Source organism: Fringilla coelebs, assembly GCF_963513975.1.
Source record: "Fringilla coelebs genome assembly, chromosome: 4".
NCBI lineage: Eukaryota > Metazoa > Chordata > Aves > Passeriformes > Fringillidae > Fringilla > Fringilla coelebs.
The window spans coordinates 49,251,023-49,274,068 of NC_140032.1; the positions used below are offsets into that span (position 1 = coordinate 49,251,023).

Here is a 23,046-nt window from a genome sequence, read left to right on the forward strand (position 1 = left end):
AACCTCAGCTATGAAACAGAGCATAAAATCTAATATTACTCTATTGTAGCATTGTCTTAGCCTGTGGGAATTTTCATAAAACTGAAGTAAGGAAACAGAGCAGCCTACAGTGATATTTCTGCACATCTTGTAAGACATCCTTCTTTTATTTCCCAAATTATTGAAACAGGACATGGTTGTTTTTCTTAGCAATTTAAATAGCACCTAAGATGACTTCTACAGTGCCAATACCAGTACCTTCTCTCTTTCCCCATTATTCTGCCAGGAGCTAAAAACCAGGACTCTATTTCTTCTTTTGGGATAGATGTTTCAACTTGGAAAAAAGAATTACAGAAATCAGGACAGCTGTGTTGCTAGCAGTTTTAGGTGACAAAAAGCACTGTTTTCTATAAAGCAAGTTCAGGAATTTTCATAAGCATCAATAGTTGAGTTTAATTAGAGAAATAGGAATAGATAACTTGCAAAAAGGGAAAATTAATTAATAGTGGAAAATGAAGCAGGTTTTCCTCAAATAAATTGTTATTTCTTGGACAAGAAACAATGCAACAAAAATTCCCAAATCTGAGGATTCTGAGAATCAGGGCTTTCCAAAAAGAAACTTATTTCTGAAAAAATATTTTGAAATATGAGTTTGGATTTGTTGGTATGCTTTGTCTGGATTCTATTACCAGAATATAAAGGAATAATGTGCACACATTATACCCTGAAATCAATTCAGTACAGAATGTACAATATTTCAGGCAGTATTTCCACCTTTAGTTACATTCTTTCACAAGAGATGACACCACCACTAAAATCCCAGACAAGTCTTGGCTCTGTCTCCTGTTAATGCCGTTTGTTGAACCAAACATTTTCCAGTGCTTTCTGTCCAGTCTGCATTTAGCTCGCTCATCTGTATCATAGTTAACCTTTTGCACCTTTGCCACCTATCTTGACATTACCAGCCTAGGCACTGACTGCTCACAAATACCACATTGTCATACTAAAAAAATGTTCAACAGCCATTTTTGGCATGGGATTGGCACCTTAAAAATTATGTAAGCGAACATGCATCTCATGATATTTTGATCTAAACTACTGTCCATGCAGGAAAGCATGATACTGCATTTTAATTTCATTACATCATATGCCTTTTGTATTTACTTTCACACTTCCAAGTTTTTAATCACACAGATCACACATTGTGAGAAGTCAAACCATGCAATTCATTAGTTATCCAATAAATTAATCATAAATTCTTCATTCTTGGTTCATTTTGAGGTCATATTGAGATCTTTCAAGTGCAGCAATTTATCAGCTGCACCCTGATGTGCAAGAATGTTAAAATAAAGCATCCATGTAGAACAATACAGCTTCTCTTCCCTATACCTCATGCTGAACATTTGCACTCCTCTCATCCACTACTGGACATGTCTAGTGGCTGTTTGGGATGCTTTTATGGGAGTCAAAGACACAAGTTTATATATCTTTCAGGCAGAAGAGGGATGAGAATGTAAGCCTCCCACATTCTGAGTGCTTCCAGCACTGCAAACACATTTTTTTCCACGAAGAATCTGAGCATCTAACTTTGCATCTTCTTTTGAGGGATGCATCAAACCAGTTCATTTTAAGGTCACTATTGGCTCAAGCAGTCAACTTGCTCTTGAAACACAGAGGCTTCTTTTTGGGCCATAGCAGGTTGGTTAGCATTATTCTCAATATTCAAAAACACCACCAGATCTAACAGTCATTAGAGAAGTGGAAAATCTTTTGCTCATCAACTAACATTTCACATAGAAAAAAACTCTTGAATCTGCATTATCCACCCCCATCCTGCAGTCTTGCACAGGAAAATGTCAAGGACAGGCATCTCATTTACTTGCTCCCACTAACTTTGATGTTTTAGCTCTTTATTACATTACAAGTTGAATCATGTTTATCTAATACAGGGGAGTGAATTGCATCAACAAAGAAAAGGAAAGGAAACATGATGGCAATCCCTATAGTGCTACCTTCAAAACTTCTTTGTATTTGGTTATGAGAAGTGGCAGATTCACTGATTGTACAGAGCTCATTTCTCTCTCAAAACCAAAGTCCAGCTACACAAAACAGATGTCAAGCAGGATCCTGAACACATCTTTCTCAAGTATTTTAGAAGGAAAGCACATTTTTTTGAGTAATGTTTTTCCCCAAAAGTTTCCTAAAAAATCTGAGGTTGACTACACATTTGAAATAACATCATAATGATGCTTTCAAAACACAGGCTAAATAACCACATTCTTGGTTTATTGCAAACCAGTTTGAATCACTAGTAAGTGGCTAATTAATTCAACCAGGGCCCTCCATTTGGTACTAACAGCAGCTTCTGTTGATGCATGACTGAATTGTCCATATAATGTATCTACTTTATAGAGAAACCCTATATTAAACTCACTGGGATGCCTTCTTTTAAAACTTAAAAATAACAAAATTATCTTTTTTCCAGAAGTAATGAAAACCATTAAGTGCATAGGTACTAAAAGTGACTGGAAAAGTTTAGTGCTGTTCTAAGATCAAAAGCCATCCATTCTTTTCAGATGAAAACTTTCAGATTTCCCCCATACTTGGAAAAAATGCACTTTAAACTGCGTTGCAGAAGAGCAATTGGTAAAAAACATATCATGTACAGACACCTCCACGTGACTCTTATTGCCCATTTTCTCTCTAAGTATGAATTTGCTCAGCTGCAAAGCTGTCAATTTGCAGTTAACCCAAAGCTGATCAAAAATCCAGGGAAGTATAAATACAAAGTACTGAGTCACAAAGTAATGATTTACAGAATTATTTCTCCCATTTTTTCTGCTTATGTTGCCTTTATTGTGGATTCTTCCATTTCACTAGAGGCTTTCAGTACTTAAGGGTTGTCTTATTAACATTTATAAGTAATAACCATGGCATCAGTAATAAAAATCAGTACATGGAACAAGTGACTCACTAGCTTGGTGATGGTGCTCTTCTTCACTTTGGAGTAGGCTGAATTCATAAGTAGATATTTTGTTTTTCAGTAATGAAGTCAGAACATTGTCTACCTTCTCTACAGAAGAAAATTTCAATGCCTGTTTAAAAGAAAGAAAAAACCAGAAAAAAATTAGTGCATTTGTTGCATATGTATTTTTAACTTTATCCTCAGAATGCTGAGGTCAATCAAATTACTCAAAACAGTATTATGGCAAAATCTCTTTCAGTAAGAGAAGCATAGTTTTTGAAAACTATAGAAGAGATATTTTAATACAAAAGAATTATGACAACATGATCCAACTGTGCATAAACATGCTTTATAACATATGAAGTTCAGACATGACTTAAAAACTTCTGGATGAAGTGTAAGGACAGGAAGATCTATGTTATAATACAGCAGTAATTCAAGGTGAGTGTTAATATTATAGTAGCTCTCTGTTACCCAAAACTTCTGCATTAAGATTGTGGACTTGTCTAGGTAGGAAAGAGTTTAAGTTTTATCAGCCAAGACATAACATTGTTGCCAGACCAAGAAACTGGTATCAACCAGATCAGCTTCCTACTAAACAGACAGTCTTTAGACAGAGGAAATCTTCACTGACGTCAGATTCTTGAGTGCCTCTTTCTGGACAGAAAGTCAAGATCTATGCCTAACAACTTTCAAGGTAGCCAGATATTCAAATATTTCTTTGCCTGGCCTGACAAGAGCAGCCTGATTTGAAGCAGAGATTTGAAGAGTAAGGACATTTTACACGAAGCACTACAGCTGTGTACTCCAGTCTGTGCTGCACTGGGCACCAAAAGGAGCTCAGCCACTGCAGAGAAGAGCTCAGGGAGAGATGCTTTACTCTGCTCAGGGTCAGCAGCCCTGTGTTAAAGTTTGCCTTCCCACAGCTGGACTCTCTCTGGTCAAGATGATTCTGGGATGACTAAAATGGAACATCTTCAGACATGCTTAGCATATGAGTTTAAAAAGAAAGTCTATGACTGACATGCCAAGGAGAAAATGACAGGGGGGTTTACTGACAAAACATGAAGTTTAATTCCCAAGGCTGTTAAAAGGGAATAAGAAAACTAAGTATGGCATGATCAGAAAATGTTGACTGCAGAGGCAGGATAAAATTTTCATCCAACTCTTACCAAGAATTAGAAGACACATTTATGCAGGTAGAAAGCTAACAACATGATTGTTTATTTTTCCCATAATTAACCCTGGCCCTTCCAGTATTAAGATACGTAAAAACCATTGCATTTCTTTTCATTATTCACTCCCTTTCTGCGCTGTCATACTACACTCTCAGTTATTTTTTAATTCAAGAATTATGAATGCATATAATAATCTTCAATAAGGAAAGGAATAAGCATTAAGGAAAGTCTCCACTTAGGAAAAAAGAAAAAAAATATATGCTGAGCACAAAACCTACTGTCCAAATTCAGAAAGCATATGCAAAACCACCCAAAATATCTATAAAACCCCCAGACTATTAACAAGAGTAACAACACTATGTTTACAAGTTATTAAGAGGAAAAAGGTAAAAATTCAGTTAGGAAACCATACTACTCTCTCTCATTCCAAATAGGTTTTAGATACATTATCATTACACTGCCTTAAAAGAGTTCAATGTAGAGTAGGACAAAGTCAAGTAACAACACAGGAACTAGCTCAGATGAGTGTATATGGCAGATCCTGTGTCATGAATGAAGAGGCTCAAAACCATTGGTTCTCACTGAAGCAACTGGGTAGTAGATACCCCACTATGCAGAGAATAAGAATTTAAATGTGCTTCTAGACAAGCTAAGTTTGAAGTAATATTTTTAACCTCCATTTAAAATCACAGGGATACCCCCTACACATTATGCTCTCTATCTAAACCTCTCTGTTCAAAAGAAAATGAACAAGCAAACAAAACCCTCCTCAACAATTCCTGCCTCTTATCTTCTGGAGCAATTTCAGACAGAATCCATTTCAGATTGTACTGTATATCCAAAAGAAATAAGCACTACACAGTCTCTTTTCAGCAAGCATTCTGTGACATCTTGCCTACAAATCTCTACTTTGTAATAGGAGCTGAGACCAAAACCCTTCCTCATCCCTTTTATTCAGTCAGAAACCTATGGAAGAAGTGCCTTAAAAATGCATAGCTCTTACCTCATGCTCAGACAACCAAATTTACATGGAATAAAACAGTCTCTTACAACCTAAGGTGGAAACAAGTTCTTGAACAGAGAAGAGCTTCAGGAACTTGCAGCAAAGTTTCTCATACTTCAACAGGCCTTCCCTTCAATGACCAGCCTATCCATTTCTATGAATTACAACTCGGGAACAATGCACTGCTTATGCAAAGTTATTGGTGCAATTCGCTTCAAGTTTTCCCCCACCTCAACTTTTTGTTTTTCCTCTTACTGTTGGGATGTAAAATCTGAGGGCTTAAGCAATGATTTAACAAGGTATGTTGTTAACTAAACTGTAGTGGTGAGCTTCATTGCGCTACTCTATAGCAAAGATACAAAAGGAAAAAAAATTAGTTAATTTTAAAAAAAGGCAGCTATGTCTTTTATCTCACATACAGGAGGGCCAGTTCCAGCATTTACATGAAGATAACAGCTAAAACAACAGGTAAACAGAAGTAGGAATAGGGCCACTCTGCACCACCCTGTTCCATATCATAAAAGGCCTCTCCTCAAGAAACAGTTTAGAGACTTTTACTTTATTGCCCATTCTTGGCCCAAAGCACTCTCAGACTCAAAGTCTGCTGTGTTTATGCATTTTAACATACCCTACACAGATCTCTATAGACCCAAGAAATCTTACAAAGAAATCTCACCAACATTACAAACCTGAAGTTCCTGGGGAAGCTTCACCAAAGCCAAAAGAAGCAAAACTGTATTTAAAGTTGAACTTGAAGTTAGGCACCCTGCAACAGAACTCTGAGCCACTCAGGAGTTTAAGAAAGCCCACCTTTTGTCCAAATAAAGATTTACAACACTAGAGAAAATACACAATAGTGCTAGTTTCCCTCCATGTCCTTGCAGCCCCCCAGAACTAAGCTAGTGAGTTTGTACACAATTCTTCGCACACTCTGAAGCACAGCCAACCATTCTCTGCTCCAGTACTGGAAATCCTTCCACAAGCCTCACTGCTTGTCCCAGGTCCCACCTCTCCAGCTGTAGGCACTGTCTCTGTTCCCTCAGCCCTTTCCAGAGTAACAGGACACAGCTGTGAACAGAAAAGCTCCAAGTGCTGACCATCACATCTGGGCTTCCAAAAGCATCCTTGCAAAAGGAGACCACCAAGCACATCTTTTACTACTTTTGTGAATGAGATTACCTACTTTCTTAATAACTGCAAACCAAGCCCTGAAAATGCGTGCCACTGAAACACAGCATCTACAGCCAGTAAATTAGCCTATTCCACTGGCTTTGGCAGTACTAACAAGGTTACATTTACATAAAGATGAACTTCATTAGTTCTTACATATCAGACACTACTTTATATGCACTTTCATATCTGAACTACTTCTGCCAATGAGGATGGGATAGGTTTAAAACCAGTCAGGCATTTCTGAAATTTTAGCCAGTGATAGAATATGGAAAGCCTTCATACCTAGAGGAAAAGAAAGAAGCATTTTAAAATAACAGCTGTTGATGTGGCTGAGAAGATTGAAATATTAAATACAGTTTCAAATGAAGTATCTCTGGGGATCAGGTAGAGATGCATATAAAATATCACCACATAAATCATATAGCTGTTCTGCAAGTTTTCATAGGGAAGGCTGCAGTTTATTTTCATTCTTCTTTTCCAATATCAATTGTAACTGGAATCCTGTTTAATGACTATGATAAAAACATCATTTAAGATACCAGGTATCTCACAATCATAGGAATATTATTCAACCAAAGTTTGTCATAAAGACTTCCTCAATCTCTCTAGATATTCTAAGTTATTCCAGCTAACATGAACCTTACCAACTTCAGTAATAAGGATATGACCTTAGCTTCAATTCTTTTTTAATTTTGAAACCCAGTAAATCTATGCCAGGAAACCCCAACACTAAATAATTGAATCAATATTTCCATTTGGTAGAAAGTCTGAGAGAAAAATCAATACAGCATATAAATCCAGCAGAATGCTGAAATGATTAGCTAATGTAAAGTAAAACATGAAATATAAAAAAGTTTAATTATGAATTATAAAAACCTTAATATCACTCTGTACATTAGGTTACTGAGAGAACATAAACTTCCTAAGAGAATTTCTTGAATGCAGAATTGTGAAAGTGAGAGAACCAAAAATAATGGTCTTTAGCCAACTTTCACTCTCCTACATTCTAATAGCAAATCCATTCAGCATTATGATTCAGTTATTATGATCCCAACTTTTCCTACTTCAACATTTCAAGTCTTTTTCTTTCAAAACTCATGCAAAGAAACTAATTTGATTTTATTTATTTATTCAATTACCTTTGATTTTATTTATTTATTCAATTACCTTTTAAACATTTATTTGGTTGCTTAAAATGTCTTCCTGATGTTGGTAAATACTTTTTAAATTCAGAAAAAATTGTAATTTTCTGTTCCAATCTATCAGATGTAGTAGAGAATTTTATCCAAAACCATGATTTGTAAAAATCTTAGATTATGTTTAATCTAAACTTCAGCTAATGCCAATCTTTAATTGCTCTCAAAAACCAGATCCATAAATGCAGTGGTACCATATTTTGATAGTCTCCCACTAAGATGCACGAATTCATCTGACCATCACTAAAAGGAATGGCGAGCTGTAATCCTTTTTGTTAGGTTTTGTTTCTTTCGCTTTATTGGGGGACAAAGTGGAGCATTTCAACGGAGCCGGAAACGTTGGCAAGGCAATACAGAAAATAATGTAAGCATTTTACCAAAGCACTGTGTCTTGGGTATGAACTAATGCAGCCATTTGCTTTCACCACAGAATTTTAATAAGGAGATACTTGTCAGATGGCAAGTATTTGTGAAAATCTTGAACGTTCCCTTGAATCACAGGGTCATATTGCTTTGATCAATAATTGCTGTAAGCTTTTCTATTTTATATCAGATTTGTTTTCCATTGTGTTTGATTGTTATTTTGCATAGATAAATGACTATTGCCCCAGGATACTTTTGCAAACAAGTTGATAGTCTCAAAGGTTTTAATTATCCTGGTTAAACAGAAGTTACTACTACTGCTGCTACTTGACGGGAATTCTAATTAGTATTAAGTCTGTTTTGTTTTTTCTTTTGTGAACCTATTTTAAAGATTAAGTTAAACTATGTTCTGTAAATTGCATCTTTATGATGTAGCTTGTTGACTTTAAATCAGGAACTCATTTAAAAATTTTGCAGAAAAATTTTAGCTACCTAGGTAGTTACTGTATTGCAGTCTGAGGCCCAGCAGGTACCATTGAATGAGACACATAGGTATACTTACAGAGGAATTACCATGAGAATACTTTGCCACAGAGTAGCCATGCCATTGTGTTGACTGCAGAGCTTACCCAATTAAAAACATTTTTCGACTTTAGTTTTTCCGTTACCAAAACAATAAAAATAACAGCATATAGCATTGTCACCTCATTTAAACCCTTGCTTATTATTCAGAGGAGTAAAGGTGAGGAAATGTTAAAAATACTTCATAACACTACAGCTGTATCTACTGGTGTGAACCACTGCTCTGCACAGAATTATTTTTGCATTTGAATATGATTTGAATTGCATGTACTTTAATAAATATCAGTCATGCTGGTTAAACAAAGAGTCAAACTCCTGAATAACACAAATAATTGCGGAAATATCTTGTACGCATCAGGTATCTAGGTTACCATGTTAATGATAAATTTTTAAATCATTATGGCACACTTCTTATGTACAGAGGCTTAAATGAAACCCTTTAGAGGTGTACTTAGACATTCTTCAAAATACAGGCTAAAAAATTATGGATACCATAAAGAATTTAAGAACACATTTTTTTCTTTGAGTTGCACTATTTTTCTTGTGCAACAGCCTGTTTTCATCGAACAGAAGTAACTTGTACTTGGAAGGAGCCTAGCCTCATCCTTAATAGAACACTAATAATGCAATACATCATATTTTATTAATCCTTTTGTTATGAGTGTAATGCCTTAGGTGGTGGATAAGGTATATTTGTCACAGGAAAATGAGATTGTCTGCACTGGAAACACAATCTATTATTTTTGTTCTGGCTTTGCAATTACAATATAGACATCGTGCAAGGTCTGCTTGGGTTACCCACCATTCAATAAATGACACTTGAGATTCTGTGCTTTCTTATTCTATGCTTTCTTTTCCTGTTATTTCTTATGTGCCACTGGGAAAGAACACACTGCAGAGCACTGCAGTCTGCTCTGCTGATCTGAAACACAGCTCAAAACCTGATTTTTTCTAAATACACGCAAAGAATCTGCATGGCAACCAGCAAATCACATGAATGAGAATTCAGCAGCTGTAAATGGACTCTACATGAACAGCAACCTACTGCTTCCCATACAAGCTACACCAGAAAAAATTGGTTTGATGGTGAATGAATAATAACCCTCCATATGTGGTTTAAGATTACTTGCTTCTATTGGTTTCAGAACACACAAAAAATAACACTTTAAATGGAGAGGGACTTCATTGGGCCATGTTGCTCATTGGGCATATACAGCACAAAGGATGTTTACATCACTCTCTAAACAAAAAAAAACATATAAAATTTGTTTTCTCTTGCCTGACTTGCTTACAATCAGCCATCTCAGAGGCAGGCTTCTTAATCCTGAGCCTGCTACTGAGCCATTACAAATTACTGTGCAATCAAAAGATTGCGTACTATCTCTTAGTTCATTAAGTCATTTACAGTCTATTTTTCTTTAATTAAAATTTGAGAAGCCAACTTACCTGACAAGTGAAAGCTATTGGGTCAGCCACTTTCTTTAAAATGGGCTCAATTTCCTCCAGTGCAGTATAGTATTCAATCTGTGCTGTCCTCTTAATGACTCCCCCACAGTAGACATTTACATATACAGGGCCAGCAGGAAAATCTTATAAAAGAACAAATCAGAACACCAGCTGAAAAAATTTTCCAGTCCCAGACAAGAAATCTCAGGGAATGAGTAAAAAACAGAGAATATCACAGAAAAACAGAGTTGATGAACTGACTGGATTTGCATTTCACAGATGATTCAGTGTAGTCAGTTTTTTTATTCAGGTCTTGCACTCTAACATCAGAAAGCTGACAAAAGAAAATACATATCTTTAAATCTTTATAAACCAAAGCTATTATATTGCTTTACATTAGAAAGAAGATGAAAACAGAATGCTTAAAATTTCCAACTGCCCTTTGATACACTGATGGCCTATAATCAGCTCCCTTATGCCTATATGTTAAGGAAAAGTACATTTATCACAAATAGAGCAATCGCTATTTGTCTTACAAAACGTTTTTCTTAATTGCAGTCAAGGTTCTCAAAACTGTATTTGAGCTAGGCTGCAGAAATTGCAGTATAATTAATCCATTCCAGTTGTTTACCTTGCAAAAGCCAAGGAGAGAGGCACTTGTAGTCTGATACTTAGACATTATTTGCTCTGTGCGTGCACCACAAGTCTACTTTATGAGCACATTTCCCAACCCATTAGTGCTTGTTGTGCTGGGCATTCTGCTGGACCATACTAGCACAGTCTTCTTAAAATACTAACTCTGCCCACAAAACAGTGAAAAAAGGGGCAATTCTGAAAATGGAGACGAGGAATAAGGCCAGAGAAACTAGACTAATAGAACATCACATTAAATCACTTAAATGGAAACTGCCCAAATGTGTGCTTAAAAAAAAAAAAAACCAACAAAAAAAACCCAACAAAACACAGCATTTCTCCTATACCATCAGATGGACCTAAAACAGGATAATTCCAGATTTCCACTTTCCCAGGTTTTAAAACAGAATAAATATCAAACACAAATGACACATTAAACATAATTAAGCTTAGCTACAGCTCTCTGACAATTTCTTCATATTTCATTAATTTTTCACATTTAATTTCTCCACCTTCTATAGAAACCTTTTTGTGATCAACAGTGTTCTCACCAAAAAAAAAAAAAATTGGAAGACTCTTTTAAGATCCGTACAAGAAGAGTGCAGCTTTTGTTTTCTCAAATCCAGTGACAGATAGAAGTTCACTGCTACGTACTTTCCAATCAGGTTTCTAAAAACAAACTCTCTGCACCATCACAATGATAAAGAACTCTCAGCCCTTATGCGGCCACTGTCTCAGGACAGTGTTCAGGATGAAAATCTCAGAATCAATTAGGTTGGAAAAGACCTCCAAGGTAATTGAGTTCAACTTCTGGTGGACCACCAACCTGGCAACAAGACGTGTGCCACACGCAGTCATTTCTCAAACACCTCCGGGGATGTGACTGCTCCACCACCCTATGCAGCCTGTTTCAATGTTTAACAAATGTTTCTGTGAAGAAATTCCTCCTGATGTCCAACCTGAATCTCTTCTGGCACAGCTTGAGGCCATGTCCTCTTGCCCTGTCACTAATTGCCTGGGAGAAGAAATAAATCCCACCTGGCACAGACTCCATTCAGGTAGGTTTTAGAGAATCATCAGCCTTTTTCTCCAGGCAGAACAATGCCAGCTCCTTCAGCCACTCCTCATGTGAGGTACTCTCTAGACCTTTTCCCAGTTCCATTGTCCTTCTCTGGACACAATCCAGCGCTTCAGTGTCTTTCTCAAAGTGTGGGGCCCAGAACTGGACACAGCACTCAACTGGTACAGTCTCACCAGTGCTGAGTCACAGAAATCATCAGGTCACATAATTACCAAAACATAGTTCCAAGAAGCCACAGTGTAAAATTGCAGCCTATTATTGTAGTATTTCCTCCTATCTAAGGTTATATTGCAATAATTTTATAATAAAATATTATGTAAGTTCCTCTGGCAATTCACAGCATGCAGCCCAATAGCAAACTATACTCTGAATACATAGGTGAGAAATGTTTTAATTCTTCACTCACATCAAGAATGGAAATAGGTGTGCCCCTTAAATCTGCACAGATCTTCTAACAGAGAAACTATTAAATAGTTGAAACTGTTATCAACTAGTTATGGATGGAGGAATAGAAACAAAACATTACGAACTAGCAAAGATGAGGGATACAGAGAAACTACATGAATGTGAACAGAGGAAAAACTATTTCCTGCATCAGTAAGAATTATGGAGAGAAGAACAACCAAATTTACTGCATTAAATATAAAATGACACATTTAGTAACGGAATAATAAGAAAATAATATTAGGTTTGCATCTTACAGCAGTAATTTTGGAGACTGTTTATCTGTAACTAATCAATGACATTTTAAGACTGCCACCTGCCATTTAACCACAGAAAACCAATCTAATAGAACCTAAGGTCCCATAAATCACAAGGCCTTGCTTCTCTGCATTATTAAAAGTTATGTGTGCAAAACTTATTTACAGGAAACACCCACAAAATAGCAGAAAGGGAAACTACTTATCAGAAAAAGTGAAGGGAGTTGAAACTTTTTAGTTTTTCTTAAAGGTAAAGAATATTTTTCTTACCTAGGGCTTTCACATATTTGACCTTCTTGTTCCAAGAGGCTGTCTGCATTCTAATTTGTTGATTACCTGTTATGAATTCAATTTCTAGAGTTTCTTCATCTATTTCCTCTTTCAACAGAATGAATATTTCACCAGGGTTCTACAAAATTAAAATATGTTCTCATTAGTCCTTCAGAAAATTATACTGGAAGTGTAACATTTTATTGAAACTGTATTGAAAGAACTTTTTTTCACCAACAGCTTCATGCAAAAAAAAAAAATCATACTACCAAAACATGATGGTATCTTATGGCTTCCTTTAGTATTTCATGAGCATTCCTTTACTGTTTCCTTACTTACATGAAAGACACAAGTAACATAAGATTTTAAATTTGGCTTACATAAGAATATTTTAAAACAGTATTTTAAATGCACATGTAGGTGAATTGTTACATTTTCTAAGGCCCTTCTATAGCCTAGAAGAATGACATCCATCCTAATAAGAATAACCTAAAATACTTTAAACCCACTTAACCTCTTCCAGTAAGGTGACAGTAGGTAGAAGCAGCAGCTGATGTGAGACAATAGCCCTCTACTACTTCCTGAACCAAAGTCATTCCCTTAGAACTGTACTGATCTCAACAATGAAATAATGTGCGTAAATAATCTTAAAAAGACAGACAGCAAACAAAATCTATATGACATTCTATGTACACTACAGCCTCCATACTTGACTGTGGCCACTCACATGAAGGAATGCAGTGCTGGATTTTTTACTTCCTCTGTTAATGCTGTCACATGTTCCTCACAGCCACTCTGATTAAAAGCACATATGAACATTTACGTCCACTGCATATGCATGCAGACACGTACATATCAATATTTCTGATTTAATTTAAACTCAAACTAGGTCTGGGCTGACACAAGCCCTGCGTTATTCATGGCAAGGGCACATACACATGTATACGTACACCCATTCTGGATGCTTGCCAGGACAAACCCACATCTCTCAAGAAGTGCCTGATTATTTTCTCCCTCTGAAGTATAAGGCCCACATGGCAGTAATACTTCAACTCAAGCTGCAAAATAACTCTAATAGAGCTGTCTCCAAATGACTTTACTTCCAAATCTTTTGACTGCAGTGTGGATGCAACACAAAGGCAAAATAAATCCCACTGAAGTCTAGGTGCACTCTCATTTTGGTCCCTTGACAATTTTGGAAACAAACAGCAGACACAGTATGAATGAGATTGCAGCAGGAGGAGGGGAAGAACAATAACCGCTATCCCAAAGATTTTAGCATCCAGAAGTCTTACCTCACACAATATTCTTCTTGGAAGTACCAATATTGACTGCTCGTTACTTTCTAATCTTTCACAAAGCACCTCTGTTTTAAAAGCAAGGTCTGCTTCTTCTGATACTCCCCTGACATCTGACAAGTTAATATCAGAGATAGTCTGGTGATCTGAAATAAATAATGTGAAATGAGAACATTGTTAATAATCCTAAACCAACAAAACGTGGCAATGATGTGATTTCCAATGTATTACTCATATGGGACTTGGAGTCCCATTAAGGACAGCACATGAAAGCCTGGCAAAATTCCCTTAATGTAGATGTGATGAGATGTCCTCCTTTGATAAAGAGCTTGCCTCTAAAATTTAGATCCTGCAGCCTTGATTTACATGAACAGGCTCTGCACATCTGCTTTGTCTTCCTAAAACAAAAAGGGACATAGCCTTTAGACAGGTCGTCCATTCACAAATAGTTGTGAACAGCAAAGTCAAGGCGATCACCCAGTTCTGTCATCTCAGAATGCTCATACACTAGGGTAAAACAGGATTTTTACCACTCCTCCTTGCTTTATATGCATATAAGCACATGCTTATATGTTTACAACATCAACCCACCTGTCTAGAGGAAGCATTTACATAAGGGCAGTAATACTTGTAACACGGTACTATGACAGTAGGCACAGATTTCTTTGGCCCAGATTCCATGGCGCTTGCCTGCCTAAATAGACAAAAGGATAGGTGGAAGCCGTACTTTTTTTTAATAGGATAATCTGTGTTTGGAAATGCTATGCCAGTTATAAAGGTAGCTTGAAATCAGTTTCTTTTCTGTTTGGCTGTACCAGAAAAGGCCCAAGAGCCTTTAGTGAATATAGTGAATCCTTCATCACATTCCAGAATTGTAATCATGAAAAAGAACTACCAACTAACCACATCTGCAGAGCTCTGACTAACCCTGGGTTTTAGCAAAAGTATTCTTTACCTGCTATGTCTCAGCTGTATGGCTGCTCCTGCTTTCCAGACACTCTATCACCCTGTGTGAAACACTCCTGCCACCCATCTCAAAGGACTGCAGCAGCTCTTCATCACAGAGGATTAGTCAGTATACTGCAGTCACCTTGTTAGGTTATTGATATCATTTCATGCAGTCCAGAGTTTAAAAATCCAGACTGGCTGGTGAGACAATATCCTGAGAGACATCCACACTATCTTGTATTACTGTAAATTATGAAACACTCACAGTCAATTACATTCAAGGATACAAAGAACTTTTGAGGTACATATTTTCCTCTTAAATGGATATAGAATATTAAAATAAATTAGTGGTGGGCAGAATGCAGAACAGTAGCAATTTGGCTTTGCTCAAAGTACCACAGCCATTTTGCACTTTGAAAAGGTGCCCAAGTGACTGAGGTACACAAACCATACTGTGCTCCTAAGTGGCACAGAAACCTTTCCAGACAGTGTCAGTACTGGCAATCTACAATTAGCTTTCTCAATTCTTGCTTGCCTTTAAATTCCCCCATTTGCACCAGTTCATCTGATACAGAATGCTTCCTTGCCTTACCAATCTTGCTTTCCTTAAGGCATAGATTTAACAAAGTACCACTATAATAAATGCATCTGCTAAATGCACCTATGTCATGGCATCCTATTGTAGAATCTTTTTTATCCAGGGATATGTTTTAATTGTTGAAGGACGGAGGGATGGAAGTCAAATGCCCATGGCTCCTTAAAGAGCTGAAGTTTCCTTCAACATCTCATCTAAGTTAAGCAGGTCCAATGACCATCACTAGCTAGTAAAAACTGCCCATCCTTCTCCTGCTTATATTCTCATGCCTTTAAGGAAAAATAATTCTGAATTAAAGCTGTGAATTCAGCATAGATTGTTAAAATTACACTGAACGTATATGCAGATGTACTTTACTAAAGTAGCATTAATTCCATTTGCTTTAATTTACTTTAAAAATGAAATAGGCTACACTGAACAAAAGCTATTCTGTTTCTGAATGAAAACCCACACACAGTTCAATGAAGTTTAACTAATCCAGCTCAGAATACAAGCACAATAATTTCTCTGTTTATCACTGTGAAAACTAGACTTTATTTAGCCCTGCCCTTTAGAAAAATGAAGCCCTGAACTCTTGCTGAGAAAAACAGGATATTTTACAGCAGCCTTACAGTACCTAAACAGGGCCTACAAAAAACACAGAGAGGAACTTTTTACAAGGGCATATAGGGAGAGGACAAGGGGGAATAGCTTCAAAGTCAAAGAGGGTGAGTTTAGATTAGATATATTAGGAAGACATGCCTTACAATGAGGGTGGTGAGACATCAGCACAGGTTGCCCAGAGAAGTTATGGATGCTCCACAGCTGTCAGCGTTCAAGGCCAGGTTTGATGGGCTTTGAGCAGCCTGGTCTGCTAAAAGGTGTCAATGTTTATGGCCAGGGGATTGAAACTAGATGGTCTTTAAGGTCCTGTTCAACCTAAACCTTCCTTTGATTATGATCCTGTGATTATATGTGCCCACAGCACATATTTTGGGAATGTATTCACATTTTAAGTTACTCATAGATCTTAAACACACAGAATCCACTTCAGAATGTAACTCATATGAGGTACATGCTGCTTCTGAATTTTTTCTGCCACTTTAGGCAAAGGAGTCGCACAGAGACAAGAAACATTCCACTATCAGATTGACAAAATGAAAGGAATGAATAACAACTCTTGAAGGCACTGGATTCTCAGATGTCAGCCATCTGTCAGTGATTGTTCTTCAAGGATCACATAAATGCATTCTAATCTATATAAAGTTCATGACAACTTTATTTCCACAGTCTGCACTCTACTTATCAATGACAATAGCAGTCACTTTCACCTTTTAATGCAAATAATTCATCTACTGACAACACTGATCCTATTGCTAATAGGTTAGTTTAAATTAGGGTAACATTTTTTCCCTGTTAATGATTGGACTTTAATATTTTTATTACGCCTAGTGACATCTAAATGCAATATCAGAACTTCAAGCCAGTCACTAATGTGATAGCACAGCTATCCTAATAATAGACAACAGATAAATGTGGCTCTTACATCAAAGACTCGGATATTTAAGAGGATTAGGCTTCTCCTGCTGACTTGAAAGTGGCTATCAATTTACTGGCTAAAAACCATCAAGCAAGACCTCTTTCACTAAATCTAAGGTCTACCTGACAATCAATGAACCACGTACAACAGTCCAAGAACCACTGGGATCTACACTATCACTGCAATACAGGCACCAAAATTTGGAGCCAACATCTCCAGCCCTCAAATTCCTACAGGCAGTTGCACACAATCTGTCCCAAAATGTGGAACATGAAACAACCACATGAAATGTTATTTGTCAATGCTGAACAAGCAATACACCAGAGACTAAGCAAGTCTTGGCTTGTTGGTATTAACTGAAACAAAATAGCTCATAAAGATATTAATACTACAATAATGAGACTGTAGTAACACAAATGGAGCAATGATAGACAATATTTGTTTTATGTAGGCAGAAGTTGTGCCAGATGTTCAAGTTTTTGAACATTTAAATTTTGGACATCATCATTTTTCCTCACTACACTCTTGGTTTAACCAGAAAGCAATGGCTAAGGAGCTCCACCAATTCCTGAGGCTTTCAGAAAAATTCAGAATTTATAATTGAGGGTGAAGATTATCTTAAAAGAAAAATAAAAGGAACATCATTATTATGCAGGACTATGTAAGAGAGAGGATTTGTTAAAGGGTATTTGTTGCTTGGTGAATGTGTTCCTTTAATGTTTTATATAACGGTGACCTATTAGTGAGGTTTCTAAAATGTAGCAGTAACAATTAAAATAATTGATGAATAAAACCGGACCCTTTCTTGTAGGATAAAAGTATAAGAAATTATTAACTATATCTAATGATGCATAGACAGCACAATGAGCCAGAAGCTAAAAAGAAAGGAAAAATCTATTACAATCTTCCCTTGAGTAAACAGGGCAGAACTACTGGGAATTATAATCTATTATAGAGGGTAATGCTTAATTTTCATCAGATTACTTTTGTTGCCTTACTTTTGACAAATATCTGATGTCACAAATATCAATGTGGCTGATGGCCACATTGAAAGGACTGATCTTACATTTACATTCATTTAAAATACTAAAATACAACACACATTTACTGTAACCTAATTGGTGACAGAGCAGATATTTTAAATTTCACTTCACTGTTCTTTCCTAGTTCATGTAACTTCAATACATCAAATTGGTATCTTTTACATAAGACCCTTTGGAACACATTAGTATTTTCAATTGAACATTTTGAACTAAATTCATGGAATGACTTTGAAATTGTATTCCTTTACATACATAAACTGAGAAATTTTCATAATCCATCTCAAGTCTCCTGCGTATATAACAACTAATGCATCACCACAGCTTCTAAGCAACTCTCCTGCCACATCTAATTTCCCCCTCACCCCCAAATTCTAACCTTTCAAATACATTCTTTAGTTATCCTTACTGCAGCCTACACAAGAATTAGAAGTGTTTTCTGTCTTTGATTACTTGGTAGTTGCTACATGTTTTGAGTCAACAATGTATGTGACAGATTTAGGGCATTAAAAATAGCAGGAAACAAACTTATGAAAGATTTATGTGTTTTCTAAGGCTACCCATGAAATGAATCTCTCCATTAAAATTAGCCTGGTTTCACAAAAGCAAAATGCCTGCTAGCTTTACAAATTTCAGCTCTTCATCAAGTTTTGCTAAAGCAATGCCAGCTGAAGAACTTGAAACTGCAATACAAAAGAGGTCTTCAATTAGATCACACGTCATACATGAGAAATATGGGTAAATCAAGTTAGCAGACAAGGAATAGGAAGTTCATCTAGCATTTGTGGCCACCTTGCCACCTGAAAGAAAAGCCAGGGCATTCCAGTGTCAAAGATTAAAAAAAAAAAAAAATAAAAGAGGATTACAGCAGATCCTTTAAGTGCAAGAAACATCCTGTATAGTATGGTAGGTGCACTCTCCAGCACAACATGAGGTAAAGGCAGAGGTGGTGCCACTGGGTTCTGCGAGATATAACTGAAAATGTTCCCATGAATAAGTGACTTTCTTGCAATCCAAAAGCCTGAAGTCAAATGGTTCTGTGAGTGCCCAGTAGAAATATGGATTAAAGAAGAACCAGAAAAAAATGAAGTAACTGCCTGCAATTTGGGGAAAAAATCAGGATAAAAAGACATATGCACAACATGTTCTTCTTGCAATTCACCACAAGTTTATCATAGATATTTATGAAAGATAATCCTGTTAAAGTGTGGGTATCTGTAAATGCTGCATGAGCTCAGCAGAGTGAAGCAGAGTGGGATTGAAAGGGAGCCTCTAACTGCACAAATTACTCTATAAATGACCTGAGAAAGGCTGTGAGAAACAGGGAGACAGAAAACATCCACCACACTGGGCTTCTTTCAGTGGGACTCTGTTCCTTGCGTGAATGTGGGATTTATTCATTTTTACCATAAGCACTCTCTAAGATATTATTTCAAAGCAAATCCCCTTTTCTGCTCTGCTGAGGGCTTCTTTTACAATAGTGAGAGAAGGCTTAGGAATGAAAAGGTTCCCAAAAATCACAGAAAATTATTAATACATACTCAAACACAAAAATGTCTGAGTTTGGTCTTAACTTCTTTCATTTGTTTTCTATGATGAATAAATTCCAAACCACGATAAACATATTTATTAGTGAACAAACTTTAAATAATGCTTCTCTCTATGTTGAGAGAACTATCTTTTGCAAATATACTGACAGTTATTTTTGTTTTGCTTAAAAGCATTCTCAGCCCCAGTTTCTCTCCTGCATGGTTGAGTTCTTCTATCAAAAAACAGCAGCTTTCTGTAAGTTGGCCTATTTTGCCCACATCTCCAAAATATTTCTATTACTTTATTTACAGTGTACAACTTCTCTTGCAAATAAGTATCAAACTGACAGCTCCTTTAAAAGCTATCAAGAACAGTTTTTCCATTTCTGAATATTATATATGAATTGGTGTTTATGTCATCTTAGCAACCAGTGGGGCTGTAGTTTTCATTAACATCTATTTCTCTCCCATAACAGCAATCCCTGAAGCCCCTCACATCTATTATTTTCTGAGTTACTATACACATTCAGATAAAGATTGATTTGCTGTGGAGGTACATGTTCATCTAGTCTTTTATTATCAGGTATGTTTTTGTACACAACAATTTATCACTCTGATATAACTGTAGCCTAATGGAGTCATCATGAATGCATCTAAAGAGAATATGAAAGTCTTATAATGTGTAGCCTTTTTGGATCTGATAGTAAAAACAAAAGATCCTGCCTTCAAATAATTCCTCAAACTGCAAAAGGCAGTTTGAATGACAAACTAATTTATCATGAGTTTATCAATAATCTTTAAGAACTAACTTGCAGGAAAATGTAGGCATTTCTTTTCATATATACATATATGATTGTAACTCTATGTTCAGAAGCAATCTAACAATAAACTGGTATATAACAATGAACTGGTTCTAACTGGTCTGTAATTTGGAAGACATTTGATTTTGTCAGTGCTTTAGCTAGGATGGATATATTTTAGATGCTTCTTGGGACCAATTTTATCTTTTACTGCACATCAATTAATTCTATTATTTTTTCTGCAATGAAATCCATGATTTTCAGCTTCACCAGCAGCCCTAGGAACATGACTACTCTGATGAGTTTGACACATAGCAAGACTGTCTCAAAAAGTTTCTATTAGGTATACTGATTAGTTTGGAAATAACTGTCTGAGGTCATCTGGGTGCTGAGCAGAGGTGTTGATAGAGCCCAAGCCTATTCTTTCCAGTTTCCAGACTCTGCATACTTCTCCACGGAGAAGCAAACTGAAGTCTGCCCCTCTGTGTGTACCAGAAGTTCAGTTATTGAAGACTAATGACTTATTAGAGAGCCCTTTGATCCAGTTCAGAGTTACTGGAGTTCTACCACAGTAAGAACACTTGTGTGTGCTGTACTATCAGCACACACCCCTCTCACCTCTGTTTCAGTGAAGGAATATACAGCACTAAACATTGCCCAAAAAGAGATGTGCTGCTGCAGCTGAGACAGGTTATCTTCCTGCTATTGACTTAAGGTACAACTGAAGACAAAAGGACTGATAGCAGAGGCATCCAGGGTTGTAAAACCTCCAAAATTTGTTAGTCTGATAAAATACTCCTGCAAATTCCTTATTATTGCAAAGAGGCCAGCTGCAGCTTTACCGCAAAACTCCAATTCAATTCTTCCATAACTGGCCTGGCTCAAACTGCACTCTGCTTGGACACAGAAATGGCACACTGCTTCATTTAAAAATACACACATATAAAAGGACACAGAGAGGAGTGTCTGAGAATTAAAACATACTTCAGGGAGGTACAACATTCAAGCTTAAAAGGGGTTTAAGTTATTACAGGCATCACTCTCAAAGGCCGAGGAGCAAAACTTTCTCTTGGCCATGTTTGAAGCTATTCTCTTTATGAAGACTATACTATTCTTTAAAATCATCAAAAAGAACATGGATGGAAAGTCATGAAGTTTAACATAACTAAAGTCCTTTCACAACTGCAGTGGGAGAGGCTGGAGGGAGAGGCACGGGTAGAAGGCATTCTCAGCCTTCACCCTACACAGACATGTCATTAATAATATCAAAGCGTGCACTGACACAAGACAGTATACTCCATGTTATAGCATCCCTTAAATCAATCTGGTAACAGAAGCTAACTTGGACTGCAGCAGGTAATTTACCAAAGAGGGTGTCTTAGTCTCAGGATGACAGCAGAGCTTCAGCACAGGGCTCTTAATGTCTGGATTAAATTTATGATGCTGTTCTTGATCTGTACAACTCTAAATTACATGGGATTTGTCTAAGAGACCACATGTCTCCTGTGCCATGCTGCCACAGCTGCTGTCAGCAGAAAGACTCACTCCAGACATGTTTGGTATTAAAGAAGGAAAAAAAAAGTTTTCAGCAGGACTGACTCACTGGGGACAGGCTACTTTGAAATTTACTCTCAACCTTTAGTTTAAAATAGCTAAAATCTATCGACCCTTAAACTGGGCTAAAAGGTACACCACTTTGCTGGGAACACAATCAAGAGTGATATTTTTAGACATCTAAAAACCATGCTAGTTTTCTAACTCCTGATTATTTCCCTTTTGTTAGAGTTATGAATTGGAAGGTAATCTGAGGTCTTCATCTCTTAAAACAATGTCCTTTAATCCAACAGAATAGACACATTTCATTAAAATAGGACTTTAGATAGCATTATAGGAAGAGAATAGCATAGCAGAGGTACTCTTAGAGCTCTTTATCTGCAGAGGGAATGCCATTTGTTTTGTTAAAAAATGCTGGTCTGTCTTCAGCTTAGTTTGGTAAAGAATACAGATACACGTGTATGCACATACATCTTGCCTTGATGAGACCTCTGAGCAGGACCAAAACATGTCTGCCATTAAACTTAATAGACAGACAGCTATCACCCTTTAATATTACCTTTTGTGCTCCACTTGGCCACCCCCAATTGCTTCACTTAATTAGTGCTAGGATAAAAGCTTTAGTGGTAAATGTTAAAAAAAACAAAGCTGTTTCACAGAAGGGGAGGAGCTTTTTCAGAAGCTGAGCATCACCTAATGGGTACCTAAATCTGAGTTTAGCTCTATTCTACAATAATGCATTCATATTTTATATTGTGGTGACAAGGCTGTATACCCAGGTCCTAGTACAATTGCTTCAATTTTCTACCTTAGTACAAACTATAAATAATGATTCTTTGGGGAACAGAAAATTTCCTGAGGAACCACAAGGGAAAGTCTCAAAATATATGGCTCTGTAGTAATTACAAGTCCTCTTTTATCACAGAGAAACCAAAAATAAAGGAAACACATAGAAACATTTGTGAGTGGCTGAAGAGCTGATTTATTCTGTTATCACCTACAGGATTGAGTCCTCATATATTCATATTATGGTCATTAGCATTCCACAACTGGATGCTTTCCCTCACTCAGCAGCAAATCAATTTTTTTCACATCTGCTTGTAGCTCATATTTCCCCAAAGGATTTCAGTGATCATATTGTTTTTCCATTTTCCAATGTACTGTCTGACCTTTTTCCTCAAGGCTTCACACAA

The 23,046-nt window shown here is 36.7% G+C and overlaps 1 protein-coding gene across 1 annotated transcript in view; it reads right to left on the bottom strand.

Annotated features, from left to right (window-relative positions):
* The window catches only part of BANK1 (B cell scaffold protein with ankyrin repeats 1), a gene marked incomplete at both ends in the record, with an annotated part of 138,995 nt that overhangs the window by 87,878 nt on the left and 28,071 nt on the right, over positions 1-23,046 (bottom strand). Inside the window, 4 exons of the mRNA XM_084204019.1 lie at positions 2,954-3,074; positions 9,886-10,028; positions 12,571-12,709; positions 13,866-14,014. Coding sequence (XP_084060145.1) covers positions 2,954-3,074; positions 9,886-10,028; positions 12,571-12,709; positions 13,866-14,014 — 552 coding nt within the window. The remainder of the gene's footprint in view (positions 1-2,953; positions 3,075-9,885; positions 10,029-12,570; positions 12,710-13,865; positions 14,015-23,046) is intronic.